General features: G+C 43.1%; 1 protein-coding gene across 13 annotated transcripts in view; it reads left to right on the top strand.

Moving 5' to 3' along the window:
- HDAC4 (histone deacetylase 4) overlaps positions 1-20,109 on the top strand; it is a 252,357-nt gene that overhangs the window by 179,774 nt on the left and 52,474 nt on the right. For 10 of the 13 annotated variants that reach the window (XM_080599463.1, XM_080599474.1, XM_080599469.1 and 7 more), the window contains 3 exons: positions 2,044-2,273; positions 12,721-12,978; positions 15,112-15,298. In XM_080599463.1, the coding sequence (XP_080455589.1) occupies positions 2,044-2,273; positions 12,721-12,978; positions 15,112-15,298 (675 nt within the window). The remainder of the gene's footprint in view (positions 1-2,043; positions 2,274-12,720; positions 12,979-15,111; positions 15,299-20,109) is intronic. The other 3 variants (XM_080599473.1, XM_080599472.1, XM_080599467.1) reach the window with 1 other exon arrangement.

The raw sequence follows: 20,109 nt of genomic DNA, 5'->3' as shown, positions 1-20,109 counted from the left end.
TATTATTCTGTTGGTAGCCTACAGCTCTGAAGATAGTCTCCTGATGACTGCTACAAAATGATCCAGCACAATGGCATGCTGTTTTAGTGCAGTTAGACATGGGAGTCTGGGGAAGCTAAGAGTCCCTACTGGACAAATGTTTGCTGATTTTGTGAGCTTGGAACTGTTTTTGCAAAGCTAGCTTCTGGATTTTAGCTGGAGCTCAATGAATGGTTCACCTTGAGTAGAAAGCGATAATAAAATCTGAGCAGTGTGACTGTGTCCCACACTAGAGCAGAATTCCTTACATCTGGCATTGCTCTTGCGACTGATTCCTCTGGATAACATCTCTCACATTGACATGTATATACAGAGTAGGAACGTGTCTCCCTGGAAAGCCTTCACAGGGGGACTTTGGTCATTCACTTGGAGGCAAGTAGTCTTTGAAGATATCCTGTAGAGACGTGTAGGATCCCTTCCTCTGCTCTCTGATTTGAACTGTGCTGTAAGGAAAATGGACCACAGCTTTCCAAATTATTCATATATTCATACACACATGCACACATATATTTTTGTATGTGTGTATACACACACGCAAATTTATAAAATACGATACCCTTTTACATGATTCTTTTCAGGAAAGCAAAGGTTGGGAGAAACTCAGTAAATTGCCACAAGAAGAGCGGCTTTTAAGTGAATTGAGTTCCTCCATGTAGGGCAGTTCTGTGAATTAGTGGGACAAGGAGACAAGGTCCTGGCTGGGCCAGGAACTTCAGGTATTTCTCAGTTGCTGCATTCAGCTAGCTGCAGACTTCTGTGCAGCTTTTCATTTTTCAACTAAAGACCACAAGGTGAAAGGGAGAAGAAACAACTTCCCCAGCCCTAGAATTGGGTCTCATTTTTGAATGTTACTGACCACTTGAGCAGATTTCACTGTGTTTTGTACAGTGAGGTGAAGCAAAAGAGTACTTTTATCCCAAAAGTGTGTGCAGCCTTATCCACGTTAGGGAGACAGCAGTTCACATCAGTGATGGCTTTCTATCCCAATGTGTAACTGGAAAGGCAAAGACTTATCCTCAGCTCATCCACCCTTGGGTTTGGCTTTGTGTTGCATGTCTTCTCATCCCAGATATCTAAGAAGGTATGTCTTAAGAGAGCAGAGTAAGAACTGGCTTACCCATGAACAGCTAAAAAAAGAAGACAGTTCCTGCAGACATGCCCTTACCAGAACTCAGATAGGTATTTCACAAGGTAGTCATTCAAGAGACCCAAACTGCCAAGGGCATATGAGTAATGCCTGTCATCCCAAAATAACCTTTATGTTTTTGTTAAGTTACTAGCATGACTATACAGGACAGTGATGGAAATAAATCTTTTTGACACCTTGTCCTCTGACTTATCTTCTTTCTCAAGACGTAATGAAGCCTCGTGGCTCTCATATTCCTGAAAGGCATTAATGTTTATCTAAGCCAAACATGGTCAGGGGTCTATCACATGGAAGTTTTCATTCCTAGTCATTTCTGCAGAGTAGGTATAGCACAGCCAAGGGCAGCCATGCTTCCCTACATGATCTAGAGGAGAGAACCAGCTTCGTCATCAACCGTCGTCCTTCAGCACGTCTGGTGAGCATCCTGTAAGGTACAACAGCTCGGTGCTGCAGGGTGGCAGTATGGGCTGGTGCTGTCCTAGAAATGAATGTGCTCACTGTACCAAGGCAAGCCATTAGACTTGAGCTTCTCCTCAAAACTACCACCGTGATCTAATTCGTGTCATCCACTGAGCAATGGAAGGGTCCATAAGGTATTGTTGAATTTAAGAAATGAAATACTCCATAAGGTCTCTGAGTAAACAATCAAACAAAGAAATAGAAAATATTATTCCATCCAATGGTCATTAATTGTTACCTGTTTTTTTTTAAGGATGCTTCAGCTGTAAATGGCGAGGTGGCTGGTTTTAGCGTTATATATCATTGTCACCATCAGTGTTACTCAACAGTCGTTTTCTCCCTTCCTTTCTTCTTCCTTTTTTTCTTCTCTGCTGTTTTTTCCTCCATATTATCTTCAGACTGGTATCTTTCAGGACTGCCCCTCCATGCACAGTCTCTGGTTAGTGGAGAACGGGTCTCCCCTTCAATACACAAACTCCGGCAGCATCGCCCGCTGGGGCGCACGCAGTCTGCTCCCCTTCCCCAGAACGCCCAGGCCCTCCAGCAGTTAGTGATCCAGCAGCAGCACCAGCAGTTCTTGGAGAAACACAAACAGCAGTTCCAGCAGCAGCAACTGCACATCAACAAGGTAGGCACAATGCTTTTAAAGTACTTCTTCCTCATTACGGCAACACCATTTTTAGCCAACACCATTTCGTAGTTTCTTGTGCTGTAATGTATGTGGTCTGTAACTCCATAACTGATTGGCCTTCATCCTTGAGCCTTTTTTTCATGATTTTGAGAAATATGTCAGCAAGGATGGGGTACGTGCATCACCACGGCGAGGATCAATACCTCTGTTGCAGATATTGGAAAGGCAGAACAATTCAAACTTCTGACTTTCCAGTAATGCTTTTAAAAGTTGTCATTGCTTCCATTCGTCCACATCTGGATCTGTGTCAGTTTTGCAGCAGAGAGCATAAAATGCTGTCAGGGAGTATGGGGAAAATACCTAATGTGTATATGTTCACTTTGAACGGGAGAAGAATCAGTAATACGAATTTGAGAGAGAAAAGGTGAGGGATTTCAGGCATAACGCTAGAAAATAACTGAAAGTGAAGATATTCACATATACTGAGGCATTTTTCATTGAAATTACCTTCGGAAAGAGAAAAGCTGTTCCCATCTCCAGTCCAGATTCTTTGAACTGTGGCTCTGTGTAAAGCATTACAGGTTTCAATCCATTTCTTCTCCTAAAAATGAGGACAGTATTGCTGTGCATCCTGCAGAGGTTGTTTTGAAGATTAATTAGATATGATTCAAGAATTGCTTTGAAGAAAGAAAGTGCTATGTTTATTAACTCGTTTTCTGTAAATCACTTGGAGAACTTAGGTGAACATTGGAGAACACTGTTCATCAGCACGCAGGTTTTGCAATTGCTGGGCAGCCAAAATGATCTGCTTGGGCATCCCAATATTATTGCTGAAGCTGAAACAGAGCTGCTTGGAGGTGATTGCTTGAGCATGCATTAAACAAGATAAAACTCTCCTGATGTTCTAGCCCATCAGAAGGTAAAACTCACCCTTTAAGGGCAAGAGATCAGATCACAAGCGGCATGGATGGAGCTATTGCATTTGACCCCAGATGAGGTTTTGTCCCAGGATTTCAGAAGGCAAAGTCTGTTAATGGACTTGGAACGTAAAAGGGCTGTGAGGGAAAGGTGAAATAAATCATAATCAGTGCAATATTTTTCTGGCTCTTTGGTTTGTACTGTTTTATTTCCAGTTGTGGCTTTCTTTAAGAAACAAGTCCAGTAGTAGGCTTCAGGTTCTGGTGGACAAGTAAGATAGCAGGCATGCCTTTCAGATTGCTGCAGTTTGATTTATGGCAGAGGTTTCTCCAAATATTTTCACTTTTCCAGTCATATGAGAAAATATAACTGCTGAGAGCCAGATGAAAAATAATAATAATAAATAAAACAACTTTCCAGTAAGGAGAAAGAGACAGCTTTAAAGAAAGACACCCCCACCCCCCCAAAACTTTGTTTACGGACTAGAGCGAAGGCAGGATGATTACACAAGTTGCTGACGTCAATCTTGTACTTCTGGATCGTGGCCACTGTGCACCGCGCGTGCCAGCCCTGGACCTCATTCAGCCCCGCACACCGGGGCAGCGGAGCTGCTATTTCCATGGACGTTTCTCTTACCTCCCTCCAAACACACTTTGTGTAGCGAGCGTTAAAACTAGGATCGTCAGACTCGGGGCGCTAGGTAGGGTTTCTTTGTTAGGAAATAAATTTCAGTTCAGCGGTCTGTTTGTTTTAGTTTTTAAGGATTTCCATTGCCAGCACTTGCAAGCGTCCAAAGACTTCACAGTGACGTCCTACCGAACTCATTCAGGCTTTCACTGAGACCTCCCAGAAGCTGCAGAGCGTGTGCGATTCGAGGAGGCTGAATTTCAGCTTTGTTAGCACTGCGATGTATCACATCCACGGGAGAGGCGGGCGGGGGGAGCGCAATTAAACCAAATGCACAGGGGCAATTTCCATGTGTTTGATTTATATAAGCAATGAGTTAAAAGCGCTTCGGTACTAGCTCTGTATGTGTGTGGCAAATTTATCCCATGGGATAGCATCCAAGTGCTGACATGGAAGAAGACTTTTCCCAGACACACGGATATTTTAAGACCCTTGTGTGTAAGAAAGTGAGGGCACAACTAAAAATAATGTAATAGATTGCTGCCTTTTAATTATTAGCAGAACCGACAGCACTGTCTGTTAAGGTTGTGTTGTATTATTTCCTGTAAATAGTAGGAGACTGTTTTCAATTGCTTGTGATTTTTCCTGAGTTTAAGATTTTGGCCTTAAACTTTCCTGTTAGGTGTCTACATCAGATTAAAATTTTGAGGAGATTGCAGCCAAAACAAGTCTTGTTGTTTCCAAGAAGGCAGCTAAGGAAAATATGTTGTTTTTCTCCCAGTTAATAATAATAAGAATCATCTAGGGGATTTTGCTGTAGAGCCTTGGTTCCTGAGGCTTTGGAGCAGGAACTTGAAACTTGACAAATAGGGAAAAATGTGAGGAAAGAATGTGAGGACCTCTCTGTGGAAAATGGGGGTCACGGCCCTGGTCACCCGGTGCTCCTGTTGTCACCTGGTGGTGACATTTGCATTTGCTTTAAGGAGGGAAAAATAAAACACATGCTCACACCAAAAAAAAAAAAGCAGTTCCCCAAAAACAGGAACAAAAGAGACATGCATGAATAAAAAGAACATTTTTGGAGTTGCAAAGCCCGGATCTCAGCGCACAGGAGAAGGGTGAGAACAAGGCTGCTTTTAGATGATGTGCTGCCTTCATGTGTTACAGAAATTGGAGGGCACATAAGGAGCAACGAGTGGTTTGCTGGAAAGGGCAAAGAAGAGGCCTTAGGGCTACAGCAGCTGAACACTGCCACAGAACTGCTTTTCCCCCGCCGCAGAGGCGTGCGCTGCTGCATGGTCCTTTTGCACACTTGCACCTGACCTCCGCCTATCCCTCGTTTTCTGAATGCCCTTTGCAGGACATGTCGTGCTGAGACAGGGCTGCTAGCTGCAGAGGTGTGCTTGCACATGTAACACACGTGGTGGACAGATCAGCTGTTTGTTGTGCATGCTTTGACCATAATCTCTGCCTCGGCCGCCTGTCGGATGGCTTGGAGCAGCTTCTCTCCCTTCCTGCCACCTAATCCTCACGAATGCAGATGCAGTAGTATTGGTAGGGTGCTTGTGTGCTCTAGTGATGATCACGCTACAAAACCATACATAGAAATCAACAACTCCTTCAGAAGCAGGGGTTGATGCAGTAAATAAGATTCTGGGTAAGATACCAGATCACTTCTTGTTAAATGAGCTCTGTGCAACCTTTGATCTGAATGAGGCATGAGCCCTCGAAGAGTAAATACTAAACAGTCCTGCAAATAAAAGCTATACATTAACGCAGGTGCACGGGAGAGATGACCTTAAATTGCACCAGCAACACACACTCATGTCTCCCACCTTTTTTTGCGTATTTAACATTCAAGCCTTGGGAATGTTGGTTTTTTTCCCATGGTCTGAGGAGCTTTGCTGGGGGTGAGGGGAATTGTTGTTTTGTTGTACAATAAATAATATGCAGCAGTCCCAGCATCATTTCATCTTCAGCGGCGATAATTCCTCTTCAGACTTCAGTCTCTTTTAAGATGCAAATGTTAGTCTTTTTTTTTTAGTGAGAGAGAAAAAACAGCATTTTGCTGATGGATCTCGGTGGCATTGGAGGTTGGCATTCAGGGGGTATTTTGTTGCGATGGCCTTGTGGAGCCAGGGGAAGTCGGGCAGTGTTCTCTGGGTGTTTTGAGTTAAAAGAATAATTCTTCAGCATGATAGGTCTTGAAGCAGCAACTGCCTTTCTAAAGAGAAATATGCAAGTGAGATTTCCATAAATCATGTGCCAGAAAACTCAACTTTTTACCTTGCCGTAGTGAAGATGAGTGTTCTGGCTTTAGTCCACTGAATGTTTAATTCATGAAGCCTTCATAGAACAGATAATCTCCCTTTTAGTCCTGAATTGTACTGTTAAGCAGATTAACACTGAGCTTCTGTGGTCAAATTGTGGTTCTTCTGGGTAAACCCCCGTTTTAGCACACTGTGCAAAGAGTGGTGTTTCTCCTGCTGTGGCATATACATGGCGATGTACATATAGGCCAGACTGCAGTGCCCTGACTTGTATGTGGTGCAACTGTGTTGGGTGGATACATTTTTATTAACACCTAGAATTTAACCTTGCTATTTCCTGATGTTTTCTTTTTTGGAACACATTAACTATTTAGCCTCAAGTGACTTCTGGAGTAGCTTTTAATATACAATGTTTAATTTGTACTATTGGAAAAATACAGCGTAGGTTGTATTGCACAACATTCAGATAGCGCTATTGCCCTTCAAACAGTTTAAGGGAAACCTATTTTGGCGTAGTCTTTACTCATTTATCACTCAGTTTCCCCCCACACCCCCTTCTCTTTGCTTTCAGGCTGATTGATAAAGTAACAAAATGTTTTCATCTTCTTGAAGAAATGCCATGGCTCCAGGTGGCTTCAAGCACCCAAACATATCTTTGGATATAATGTGTATTGAAAAGATCTCCAGAAAACCTCGTCCAGTGTTCATGCTGTGTCTGTCAATTGAATATGAAATGCAGTTCAGCAAGATGCGAGATGCTTGGGATTCATGTGCTTTGTGTATCTTTGCACCTATTACTGCATACATGCTATTAAGTGGTTTTGCCAGGAGCCATTGTTCTGTGGGGTGTTTGTAGCTGCAGATCTAAAGATATGTAGACACATACCTGATATAATCAAGTCCGTAATTCCAACTCCTTGGGAGAGGGGGAAAAAGCAAACAGCCTCTGCTGATGCCAAAGTGTTTTCTTCTTGCTTCCCCTCCTTTTCCCCTCCAGGCAGTCCCTGTTCTTTGATTCACTGCAGTTCGATCGTTCCCTATCGTCTAGGCACAGAGGTGAGCACGCTCATGGTCCTTCTAGCAGGTCGGCTGCTTCAGACAGTTATTTTTTCCTGCTGTCTCATCACTTCAGGAAGAAAGAAAAAAATGAGATTTTTCTAGGCTTCAGCTGCTGCAGAACATTCTGCCAGCTCTGTGCATGGCCTATGCCCAATTCTGCCTCTCCCCATCATTCCTTATCATCTCTGTTTTCTCTTCAGCTTATGAAAGTTAAAATTAGAATTTCCTCATTCTGCAAGGGGTACCTCATGTGGAAAGAGTCATCCTAGATAGCCAGAAGAGCAGGCTTGTATTGCCATGTCTGAGTGATTAATTCAAGCCCTCAGCAATATGTTTTCTTTTCCAGATGCTTGTCCACATGCCTGCTCCCCTACAGGATGCACTCTGCCTTGTGCCTGCCTTCCTTTGAGCATCCCTGCCAGTGTACCTGCTCCAGACCACCTGCCTCTCACTTCTCAATTCCTATCCATATCCTTGACTCAAGAGGGACATTTTTTTGGCTGTCTGTTTCAGGATGCTTGTGAGCTGAGCCTTTATTGTCCCCTCATCTTCTATTTTTCCTCATTTTTACCAAAGCTGTTTCTCCAGCTCTTCAGAGTTGTTCATTCTTCTCTGAGTCTGTCCTCTTTGATCTGCAGAGGGAGGAAAGGGAGGTTTCCTCTCGGTTCTGCACAGTGGTCAGGGCTGAGCCAGAGTCCTGTTCTCCCTCACTTGCCTGGTTTCTCTCTTCCTCTGCTTAGTGGGACTCTCTGTGCCACCCACCCACACTTGTGTCCCCCACATTGCTGCTTCCAGGGGGATCGGGACTCTGCATGGTCGACGTTACCAGTGCACGAGAGCCTGAGGCTGGCTGGGTCCCAGCTGCTAACAACTGCTATTTTGCCCCGTTCCCCAAACAGGGCAAGTCACTCCACCCTGCTGGGCATGCTCTGCACTTCCAAGGATATAAACTGGACATTTCTCAACAGTAGTGTTGTCTGACCTGCCTTTCAGCATGTTCCTGTCTGCACAAAGTTTTGACCAGCTGTACTTATCTGCCAAAGTAGAATGGGCTTTTGGCGCACTGTCAAGCATGATCTCTTTGAGCTTGCACTATCTGTAGATAAACCTGGATGAGTTGTATGGAAATGTGGTGATTTATCCTGAAGTTCAAAGGTGTGTGTGGTGCTTTCAGCCTCCAGCTTGTGTCCTTTGCACAGCAGTCTGTCTAGCAACGCTGAATTTTCTGAAGGACATGACTGTTGTATGCCCTCCAGCACGTATGCCCTCTCCCAAAGGACTGTTATTAATCTTGTTTTTGAAAGCAGTCCCTTCAGTGTTTCAAAATTTGTTCAGCAACCATTACCATGAGGAGCAACACCGGGGAGGTACCAGGTTCCTTTGCTGGAGTCCTAAAGTGAAAGAGGACTTGAGAATAGATCTAACTCAAGTTATAGTGGCACCTTAAGTCATGCCCAACTTTCATCTCTGTCAGCCTTTCATTGCTGTAGGAGCTTTGTCCTTGTGCAGGACCAGAAATTTCTTCCATAACTGCTTGGCTTCTTAGGAGAAAGAGGTGCACTGTTTGGTCAGGGATGTCCAGATGTGAAGCTTTGCTGTACAATTTCATGGAAGTTCTCCAACTCTGCACATACTTTCCAAGGAGCTCTTCAACTGTCTTTTAGAACCAAACAGGTCTCTGTGGCATGTGTTATCTAAAAAGAAAATGTGTTAATTATATCCTTCTGGGACCTTCTCAGGCGTTTTTCTGTTGGTGACTCTTCATTTCATTACTCTGTGATGAGAAAACAGACATTTTGGCACGTGTTGCAGTATCTTCAAAATTCTCAGTGTCCTAAGAATATATGACAACAGACAAGGTGCCATGTATATGTACCAAGTAGACATATAGTAATTACCTAGTAGACAGATGCCAACTGATTCCAAATTTTACTAGCAAAGAAAAGCCCCCCCCTCCCCACTTTTTTTTTTTTTTTCTTTATGAAACATTCCACGGGAAAATGAGTAATCCTTTGGATTTCTCAAAAATGTATTGGGATCTGACATCACTATGATCTTAGAATAATAGAATCACAGAATGGCTCGGGTTGGAAGGGACCTTAAAGATCATCTTGTTCCAAACCCCCTGCCATGAGCAGGGATGCCACCCACTAGATCAGGTTGCCCAGGGCCTCATCCAGCCGGTTCAAAATAGTTGCATCTTCTTCGAGACAGATTTTTTTTTGTCTGTTTTTGTTTTCCTTTTTCTTTTTTTCTCTTCTTTGAGTTTCAGAGGTAGATAAGAAACGTGGACAGCTTGTATATAGTCTTTAATAATGTTTGTGAATCGAGATGTATAGTTACTTCTGTACTGAAATAGTTAGCTGTCCAAGGCTAGAGGCAGTGAAAGACAGTGCCTTCCACTTTGTTTTATGGTGGCAGTATGTGATAACCAGAGGTGACAGGATTTGAAAATAGGGGAATAGCTTCATTGCAAAGGATAGTATAGAACTTGGTAAGGGAAGGAGTTATTTATGGTTTTTATGGTATTTATGGGCAATTGCTTACTATTTCAGATATATTTGTGAGCATTTAAAATGCTATCAACTTTATATTCATTGCCTTGCACGTAGATTACTGTAGATTTTCTTAACTTAATATCTTGGTTTTAACACAAGCATATAATCATAGAATTACAAAACCGGAAGATTTTCAGGGTGTATTAATAAATCTTGAATGCACATCATTGTGAATTATATGGCATATGTTCATAACAAAATACTTTCTTTACAAAATTGTCCTTTTAGAAGAATTGGGTTGCAGTAGCTAGAGCAAATGACATACCAAGAGATTCAGTTTATATTAGGACAGCAAAGTGAATGTTTGAAATGTCCATGTCATTGGCCACTTGATTTTCAGCCTTCATTGTAGCATTTTATACACGTGTTTTTCATTTAATTCTTATGTTTTTACGGGGTTGGAATAATTTAAAACTTCTAGGGAATTACACTGCTTCTCATTTCCATTAGATTTGACAATGACATTGTAAGTTATTTTCCCAGCAATTACTCACCTTGCATAGTTCATAAGTTCAAAAGGTATCAAGTTCAAAGCTTGAGACCTGCAATCCAAGCAGAAAAATGTAGGAGAAGATGGTTTATGATGATTTAATTATCTTTAAACCAGATTATATTCATCAAGCCTAAGTGAGCTTAAAGAAAACTGATTGAAGAGCTAACTTTAGCTTAACATAGTTTAGCTATCCAGTGTGTGTTACTAGTAATGCACCGGGCGAGATGGGAGTGGGGGGCAACCTCACAGAAATCCTTGAGAAGTTTTGATCACAGAATGATTTAGGTTTGCAGGGAACTCCTGAGATCATCTGGCCCAACATCCCAGCTCAAGCAGGGTCACGTAGTTATTATCTTCCAGTTATTTAAAGTAGTCCCCATCTACTTCTGTGTGACGAGGAGATCTGCAGCAGTCTACTTATTACAATAGGGCCCATCTTGGTCAGCTTGCTTATCTTGACCTAAAAGCTCTTGACTAAATCCAGACCCATACCAAAGCACAGGGGTCCACGCATTCCTGCTCCTTTCTCACGTAAAGGACAACTCCCCCTCCTCACCTTCCTGGCCTGTCCTTCCTAAAAATCTCATATCCCTCCATCACAGCACTCGAGTCATTTTTATTATCCCACCACATCATGGTCATGACCAGGTCATGGCCCTGTAACTGCACACAGACTTCTCTTCCACCTGTGTGGCCTCATGCTGCATGCACTAGTGCAGAGGCATCTCAGAGAGGCATCCAAGTGTGCCAATTCCCCAGGACAGGCTTGAGAGCTTTCCTCACCAGGTGTTTCTGCACGCTCCTCCTTCTCATGCCTGCACTTGAAGAGATGCCACTTCAGTTTGGAGCTGTAGATTGTCGTGTCGTTTTTTCACTACAGCGGGCCCTTGGCTTGACTACCCCGACCCAGCTGTCTTAGCTGCTTGTTGAGGAATCACTCCCTCCCCTGTTGTTTTTAGTTTAGGTTGGCCAGCCCGTCTAGTTAGGTGGATCTCATCTCTTCCAAGCAGCTGTTGGCTCTCAAGGAGCATCCCCTGGTTGCGGAAACTCAAACACTCTTGCCAACAGCAGCTGTGCAACCAGTTACTGATCAGTACAAAATCATTGCCTCTTATAACTGAGAGGGATGGGCTGCACCCACCATCTGTACTGGGGCTTCACGTGAACCCCACAGGGTTTTTGCCTCAAGCTAGATAAGATAAGGCCCCTCTGCATATAATGTTCCTTTCAGGAGATGAGACATCCAAAACCCAGTAATCCACAGTGCTAGAAAGCTGTAGCCCTGTGTCCTCGTCCTTGCAATCCCAGATGTTAAAGGAAGCTTTGAGCCCTGGTTTTGTGACATCCTCTGCTGTAGTTATAAACAATTTTTTGCTGTCCTTGGTGTGATACTTGCAGGCAATGAATCCTTCATATGGCCTTTGTATGCCTAAACCTGCTTAGTGTAACTTTGCTCAAGTTATATGGCAGAACCTCTCTTCTTACATTTAGGGAAAAGAGGCTTAGTTTCAGGTTTGAGCCAATGTTCCTCAAAGAGTGAGTTACTTATAAGTAGCCAGTCCTTCTGCATGTGTTCAATAACCGTGTTTTGATTTAGCTTTATTAGATTTAAAATCAATATTGCTTTTCATACCAATGACCTAATCCTTATTAAAGCTCTGCCCTGACAGCTTTCAAAGTTCAGCAGTTTCTTTATAAGCGTATGAAACGGGTACAGTCTGAGCTCCTTTAAAGAAAGGAAATTGATTTATTTACCTCTGCTGGATTTAAAAACAGTACACATGTTTTTTTGCTCCAAATAAAAATCATAAGCAGTCTGAGACCAAGCACTGAGAATTTTATCTCACTGATATATTTCAAAAAGTTTGACTTGTGTGAATTACGGTGAAAATTATATTGTTCCCTTTTGTTTTAGCTTACACTTTTGGGGAAGCTCACTACCCCTAGTTAGGAAGGTGTGGTTAGAATGATGCTCTTCTTGCAGTTTGTTTCTGTACAGATGCTGTAAGTTTAGTGTTTCAGTTTCTTCTTAACAAATTTCATGAGAATGCAAGTTTTGGAGGAATCTTGATGATGGTATCCCCCTTTAAACATAAAATTAATGGGGTGATTCCAGACGAAGCTGGACAAACAATGAAGCAGAAACCCTCAGAGGATTTGTCTCTGTTACTTTTTTTCAGGATTTTAATTGCTAAATGTATTGCTGGTTGTTAAGCTGCTTGTGAATTCAAGTGGCATCCGTAGGTCTGTAGGCTTAAGAGGTTCTGATTACTTTAGGGGGGAAATGAAGTGGAAACTGAAGAGCCATGATTACTTGGGACAAAGAATTTCTCTGATAACTTAATGCTGAGGCTAACCTGGTGCAAGGGTTTCCCTTGCACTGTTGTTTTGGACAGTGTTTATAAGATGGGATTCACAGTTTCTCTTTTCATGAAGCTGATTCTTTGAAGAGAACACAGTCAAATTCACCTGTAATGAGTTACGTTTTATTCATCAATTAACGTCTGGGGTGCTTTCAGATAATATCAAAACCCAATGAGCCAGCTCGCCAGCATGAAAGCCACCCGGAGGAGACAGAAGAAGAGTTACGAGAACACCAAGCCCTTTTGGAGGAGCCATACAGCGACAGAGTTGCAAGCCAAAAGGAGGCCCCAGGGCTGGCCAACATGGTGCAAGTGAAGCAAGAACCCATTGAGAGCGATGAGGAGGAAGCCGAGCCACAGCAGGAGCTGGAGTCTGGGCAGAGGCAGGCTGAGCAGGAGCTGCTTTTCCGTCAGGTGAGCTCAAAATATGCTTGGGGCTCCTAGCACCGGGCTCCTTGGTGTTTGATGGAGTTTAGCAGCATCCGGAGTAAGGGGCTGAATCTATGTATTGCTATTGTGTATTAAAATCAGGACACTAGCCATCCCTCACCTCAGATATTTACAGCTGCTAGGAGTAAGTGTTAGAAATCTGTTAGTTACTGGTACAAAACCATGTCTGCAACAAACCCAAGTGCCCAAAAAATAGTTCAAGATTTTACCAGCATTTTAATGGTGGATTATAATCATCATACAGGAACAAGCTACCCTTGTATGTATAGAGAATGGGAAGGTTAGCACTAAACTAAACTGACAAATACAGCCTGAGCTTGCAGACACATAACAAAGCATAGCAGCATGTTGTCTACAGCGAGGACAAGTCCTGGTGTTTATGAGAGTGCTGTATTTAGGAGCCTCTGGGACGGGAAGGCGACAAAAAGCCTTGCAAGGAAGCAGTGAAGTTGCTTTGAAAAGTAAATCCCTACATTATCACAGCGACCATTTGGGACTTGGCTTTTTGTGACCTCTTTATAGTACTCTAAGGGAGGAAAGGTAGGGGTAAACCGCCTTCTGAGTATTTGGTACAGAAAGAAATCTGCAAGTAAAATCAGTGCCATCCTTCCCTGGAGTCACAATGTCAATTCAGAAGTCCCAGAGAAGAGAACCTGGATCATACACACAAAATGCAGTCAGTGTATTTGCAGCCACTCAACCACTTTCTGTTTCTTTGGGAAGACAACACATATCTTAACATTTCTGAGCACTAAATACTAGCAGAGGATTTAGTTTTATTCTGATGTCTTAAAACAAACTGACTGCCCCACAGGAGGGCTGGATAAGGGAACAGGTGACAAAGTGGTTTTCTTGAAGGTGATTCCTTCTTCAGTACTGCAGATCCCAGAGATCCCAGGTGTGCTCACTTTGGACAGTAAACACCAGAGGCGTGTGGATTACAAGCAGTAAATCCAGTAACAACGCAGCATAACATAATCTCCCAGTTATGTGGCAGTCTCCCATAAAACACCATTTGTGGTAGCGGTAATGAAAGTGAGAGGGTTGTGATTCTCTTAAGGCACCAGTGCTCTACTCATCCCTGCAGCCCGTAGCACTGAGCGCCTGACTGTACCTGGGGCCTTGAGTAACCCCTGCGTGGGATCTTCAGCCAAGAACAGATTGCTGTAGCCATGCCAGGGTGTAGCTCTCTGAGCAAATCCACAGCCCTTGGCTAGGGAAGGCGGACTGGTGCCAGGCTTGCAGTTGCAGTGTCTGTGAATCAGGTGCAAATTGGTTGCTCTGTGCAGTCATTTGCATCTAGCTGCTCGCTGCTGTCTCCCCGGCACTGCGGGGCCGGCTCGCGGGCCCCACGTGAGCGTCCCTGGCTGCAGCTCAGAGCCTTCATTTCCAGTTCCTTATTGAGTGGCACGGTCTTCATAACAGCACTGCCTTGAGGGATCAGTGCCATTGCCAACCGTGCTTGTGCAAAGTTATTTCTCTGATTTATACAACCACATGTAGGCCTCGTTTCCTTAGTAAGAATAAATAACGAAACACAACGTGACGTACTGCTAGTGATGGACCACAGGGGTACCGTGCCTCCAAAAGTGTAGCAGTCCCACCTGAGCAGTCTTAAATATGCTATGTCCTTTGCAATTGCTTTGCCTCAAAGAGGAGAGGGAACCTCGTTACGCTGTAGTTTGAGCATGGTGAGCTGGAACAGCCGTTCTTTCTGGTCGGGAGCCTGTCCAGCTGATGGCGTAGCTCAGCTGAAAACTCCCCCTTGTCCCAGGTCTGGTGCGTGGCTCTGCTCCATGCACCAGTGTGGTGCGGGGGGGCATGGGGGCAGGAAGACGTGGCTGAATTGGGGGGACAATGGGGCTGTTTCTGCTGATGGTGCTGCCAGTGTGCACCAGCTTCAGGGCTGCGGGGTGAACATGCTGCGCTGCCTCTTGCCTGAGCTCACTCGAACAGCACAGATGTCTTCATTTGCTGCACATGTTTGTGCTCGGTTATCAGGGAAATGGGTCCAAGCTTGCAGACTTTAAAAACCCTTAAAAGCCCTTCCATGAGGGCACCATGCAGACGTTCAGTAGCTGCCTCTTCTCCCCACAGCAAGCCCTCCTGTTGGAGCAGCAGCGCATTCACCAGCTGAGAAACTACCAGGCGTCACTGGAGGCAGCTGGCATGCCCGTCTCCTTCGGAGGCCATCGGCCTCTGTCCCGCGCACAGTCCTCGCCTGCCTCGGCCACCTTCCCTATGTCCGTACAGGAGCCACCCACTAAGCCAAGGTTCACAACAGGTAATGTTTTGGGGCCCTGGAAACTCAATCGGTGGGGCTGTGGTAACCGTTTTGCTTTATGTTGTGTTTTTCTTCCCTGTGTCCCTGCGAGGCCACATGTCTGGGATCTGAATCTCAGATGTGTTTGTGGACTCTGTAATATCCTGTTGTCTTTGAGAATAGCATCAGTCATCTTATGCCCTGTTGTGCTGCCTTTTCCTTCCCTAGAGGGACAGACACCCTATAGTCCAGAGAAAAAATAAACTGCAAAAATCAATAGAAACATAGCCTAGTACTTTAATTATATATCTCCAGAAAGAAAGGACAAGTCATATGCTGTGACAAGGCTGATTTACATGCAAGGAGGAGAGAGGCAATGTTATTGAAAAAGGACAGCATGCCAAACGCAGTATCTATCAGTTGTATTTTCTGCACCTTCTCCAGTCCCTGCGCAATCTCATGCCATAAGTTATCCAGTCCGGGCTCTGTGCCAGACTACCCCTCCTTCTGCAACATAATCTCTGCCCAGGAGTCTGTGCCTGTAGGTTAGGAAAAGTGAGGCGAGTTGATTATTTCAAGTTGTCAGTGTGCAGAAACAGGCTGAAGAGCGTTTTCTTACCTGGTCAGTCTTTGTCTCGAAAGAAAATTATGAGTGCAATTCTCCATGTGTCTACTGAAAGCCAGAAATGCGAAAAAGGTGTTAGTCTCCCCACAAAGTTTAAAGGTGAGGAATAAATGTTTTACCTAAGTCAGTGAGGGCTTAAAACCAACCTTTTTCCACCAAAACCCTTTCTGCTTATTCAGTAGCTTTAGTAAAAGTTAAATATGTGTAACTTTTCAAGTCCTATGTTAGGTGATTAGGTGGACTTATTCTGAAGTCCACCTTCTTCCCCGAATGTCAAGCTTTATTTTGTGAATGAACATTTTGCCATGTGACATGTGCCCTGAGGAAAGGAGAAAAAAATGTTGCAATTAAGGGCAGCTCATGATTTTGTTTCTCTTTGGTTTGTTCATTTAATCTTATTTAACCCAATCTAAAAACATCATTAAAACCATCACTGTGAATTAGATTTATTTTCAGATACTGATGGTATAGTAATAGTGATGCATTAAATCTGACTTTGTTCTTCAGCTGTTAGTTGCAGGTGGGAAGCATGTGCAACCAGCTCTGTAAAAGTCCAGGTAGTACCTAATTTTTGCAAATCAGCCCTTCAAGTCTCCATCTGCTGCTAATGTTTAAACATTGAATTTTAGCAAAACTACTTTTGTAATGCAGCCAGTTACAGCATCAAGATTGTTCTAGCTTTTGGCTTTTGCCAAGGATACAAAGAAGGGTAGTCCTCTGGCTCACAGTCAAACCGGATGAAACTTGAGCATCTAATACACTTAGACCCCAAACCTTGGTGCTTTGAAAACAAGTAAGGAAGCCTGGCCCTACTTTAAGAGATTATTCATTCCTTTTTCTTTCTTCCCTTCTCCTCCTCCGCTATTTAAGTTGCCTTGTCAATCATATGCAAGACTTTGAGCATACAGTAACGTTTCCTACTAGAGGATATACGTTTTACTCAGATATGTGCCTCTGAATTTCATTTAAAATTACATAAGAATGTAACAGTAGGAATGCAGATTTTGAGAACAGTGCTGCTTTGGAAACACACTGTTACAGTGTTATGATTCATTTTTCTTAGAGGAAGGGTTAAAAATAAATCATTTAAAAGGTGGAATACTGCATTGCTTTTATATAGTACTGTACATTTACTTAATCCAGAGCGATATGAAAAATGCTTCATGTGCTTCACCTGTTAAACATCCTTTTTGTGCTATTTATCCATGTCCAGACTCCCAGGACCTCATTTTTCCACTGCCTTCTATCTTGTGCAGTTCTCTGTGTTTGTGCTAGGTGAATGGAGGAGGGAAAACACAATGAACTGCTGTTAAGGGAGAAAGTGGTTTTTGGCATTCACTGGCAGTAGTAAAGGTGGAGAGTGTAAAAGGTGAGCTTCCTCTTGCCAGATTTATGGAAGATGGATGCATGACAATTTTGAAGGAGGGTAAAATTCTATTTCCACCATTTTTCTTTATGCTTAGCAAACTTAAAACCCTCTCCATGTTCAGGCCGTGAAACCTCTGTTTCCTTCCCTTTTTTATTTCCCAAGGAGAAGTTTTTCAGACAAGCGGAGTTCCTGTGTTCCCCACATGCATTCTTACCCAGGCGAAGCACCAGTTTAATTAACCAGCACTATTTACTTACAGTGGCAGGAAAAAAAAGAGCCTACTACTCCGGGCATGCAGGCACAGAAAGGAAAGGCAGACATCTCAGAAATTTGAGCATGTGTGCACGAGTTAGCTTGGTTCTGTTTTCTTGAAGTAGTCTACAGTGTGTCGGAGATCCTGTTTTTGGAGGTGGATACTAAAGCTTAATCACTAGGATTGAACTTTTCTTTGAAAGGCAGGAAATTAAAGCCTTGGGTATTTTTCAAAGCACGCGGTGCCAAAGTGCATCGGGCTTCTTTTTCACTAGGAGAATCCATCTGTTTGATAAGTGGCTGCATTGGAGACTGATTCTAACACAGTTATGTGCTTTGGATTTCAGAGAGATTAAGATTTGAATTGTTTTGATCATTTTGTGAGAAGGCAGGATAAAACAAACCTTGTTCAATGGCCCTAATGAAGCCAGCAATGATTACTCCAGACACAAATGTGGCTCCTAAGAGATCAGTTATTGTCCAACAGACAAAGGAACAGTTCATCTCTTTCGTGTTCAGAATACTATGTAGAAAGGGCTAATGCTTTCTCTGGACAGAGTTAGGACCAGACAGCTTGAAATTTTGTTTTTTATGTATAATTTATTTTCCTGTCTCTGTCAGTGACCAGTACCTGAGACTTCAAAGGTATAGGAAAAGAACAACATAATACACTTCTCAAACATGATGTGCATTACTGCACATGAAAGTGAAAACAGTGCCCTTCCTGACTTCTTCAAGCAGTCAGTTTTGTGTCCTGAAGCATGACATTTAATTTTCCTTCGTACTAGAATATAAAAGAAAGCTAGTCCTTGAACTTGCCCTCGCTAGCACAAGTAGCCTCCTTGACTTTAATGACTATTTCTGTGTGCACTGTTCTACACACTTGAATAAAAGACTTCTCAGGTTAGGCCATTAATTTGCATAGCTCCAATTATCCAGTCTCTGATCTCCTGTAAAAAAGGTTCCACAAATTATTCTGATGTTCTGCATTAAAGTATTTTTCATTTCTGATGAAGGCATTTATTCTCTCCTGTGCAGAGCAATATAATTATCTGAACCTCAAATCATATGTTTGCTCTGCCAAGAAAGGCGAGTTGGTTATACTTTAGTGCTGACCTTTAAAAACGATTGTTCTCATGTCTTAAAGAGTATTGCTTCCAGGATCACTTAATTTAACTTGTAATGGCCAAAGTAGTTTAGTATTTTAAGCTCAAATTATCAAGTTTTCCTTTGTGCGTGTGTCTTCATCTGAGTGTCCCTAGCCACAGTAAGCAACTTGGAACATTTCCCTTCTTTCCAATGGTTTAATGTTTCGGTACAGAAGAACTTCATTGAGACATTGCTGTTATCAGTGAATTGTTGGGAGTGAGGAAACTTTATACCTCAACTGAATTATATAAACCCCACTGTAGTGCCCATTAACTTAAGAAATAGGGATGAGTAGGCATCCTACCACCACATTTTCTGAAAACCTTTTCTTTAACTATTTTGCCTACCTTAACTTGAGTAGGCTGTTAGGAAAGTCCATTTTAGATGTACGTACACGTTTTAAACACACCTGCAGCTTTCCCGCATTTGTGGATGCAGATGAAAAAATGGGAGGCCACTGGCAAATCTGCTGCACTGCAGGAGTCACAGGAGCAACTGAAGAACGTAAGGTCAATGCAAAAAGCTAGATTTTCATTTGTATTTATCTCTGATTTGATCAGTGTTGACTTCTGCCCTACCAGTATTACCAGGCACAAACCCGGGAATGAGACAGAGGCTTTTAATCTGGCTAGACATTGCTTTGCCTACATACCTACAGTTACATCGCGATGGTATTACAGTAGTTACTATTTAAAGCTCGGAGACTTGAGAAAAACACCTTTAAAAAGAAACACAGATTGCAGCACAGATTCTCATCCTGACTCTTTAAATAGTGTTAGACCCCTTCCAGCTTTGCAGTGCAATCAGTATAATTCACTGTCAAGTTGTGCCCAGCTCCCAAGCAACGAAAAGATTTGTCAAAGCAACAGGATTAAGCATCGTCTGGGAATCCAGGAGGCAAGCAGAAAAGGCTGCTTAAAAAGTACTTGTAACTGCTTGGAAGGGCTTGATTTTTCCCGAAACTCATGAAGGTGTGATATGAACTAGCCTCAGATTACACATGACAGTATTCTTACTTATTCCTTGTTCTGAAGAGTTAATTTTAAAATTTGTAGGCTGTGGGTAAATCCCCACATACCTGGCTTTGTAGCAAGGTACACTTAGAGCAATGCTAGCGAGAACGTCTCGGATTCAGGATTCTGGCTGGGCTTGTTGTTTTATTGTTTTGCCAAAATTTGAACAATGGTAAGTTACGGGTGTATTCATCCCGTGCTGCGGTACAGTCTGTCTCTGGCAAGGCAATGCACATGCCAGTGGCTGTGCCCTGAGGGGGTGCCAGGGGTGCGCCCAGCAGGGTCAGCAGCTACCTGGTGACCGACTTGTTGCTTGTACTTCTTTTTGCTTAAATTCATGGCTATTTTTTGAGTGTGAATATGTATGTTTAATATGTACACATGCACTGTTTTGCTTTAAATCTGTAACGTATAATTGAAGTCC

The sequence above is a fragment of the Anser brachyrhynchus genome (assembly GCF_964034855.1).
Source record: "Anser brachyrhynchus genome assembly, chromosome: 7".
NCBI classification, from domain to species: Eukaryota; Metazoa; Chordata; class Aves; order Anseriformes; family Anatidae; genus Anser; species Anser brachyrhynchus.
The sequence above is the reverse complement of the archived record's forward strand: the minus strand, read 5'-3'. Positions and strand labels throughout refer to the sequence as shown.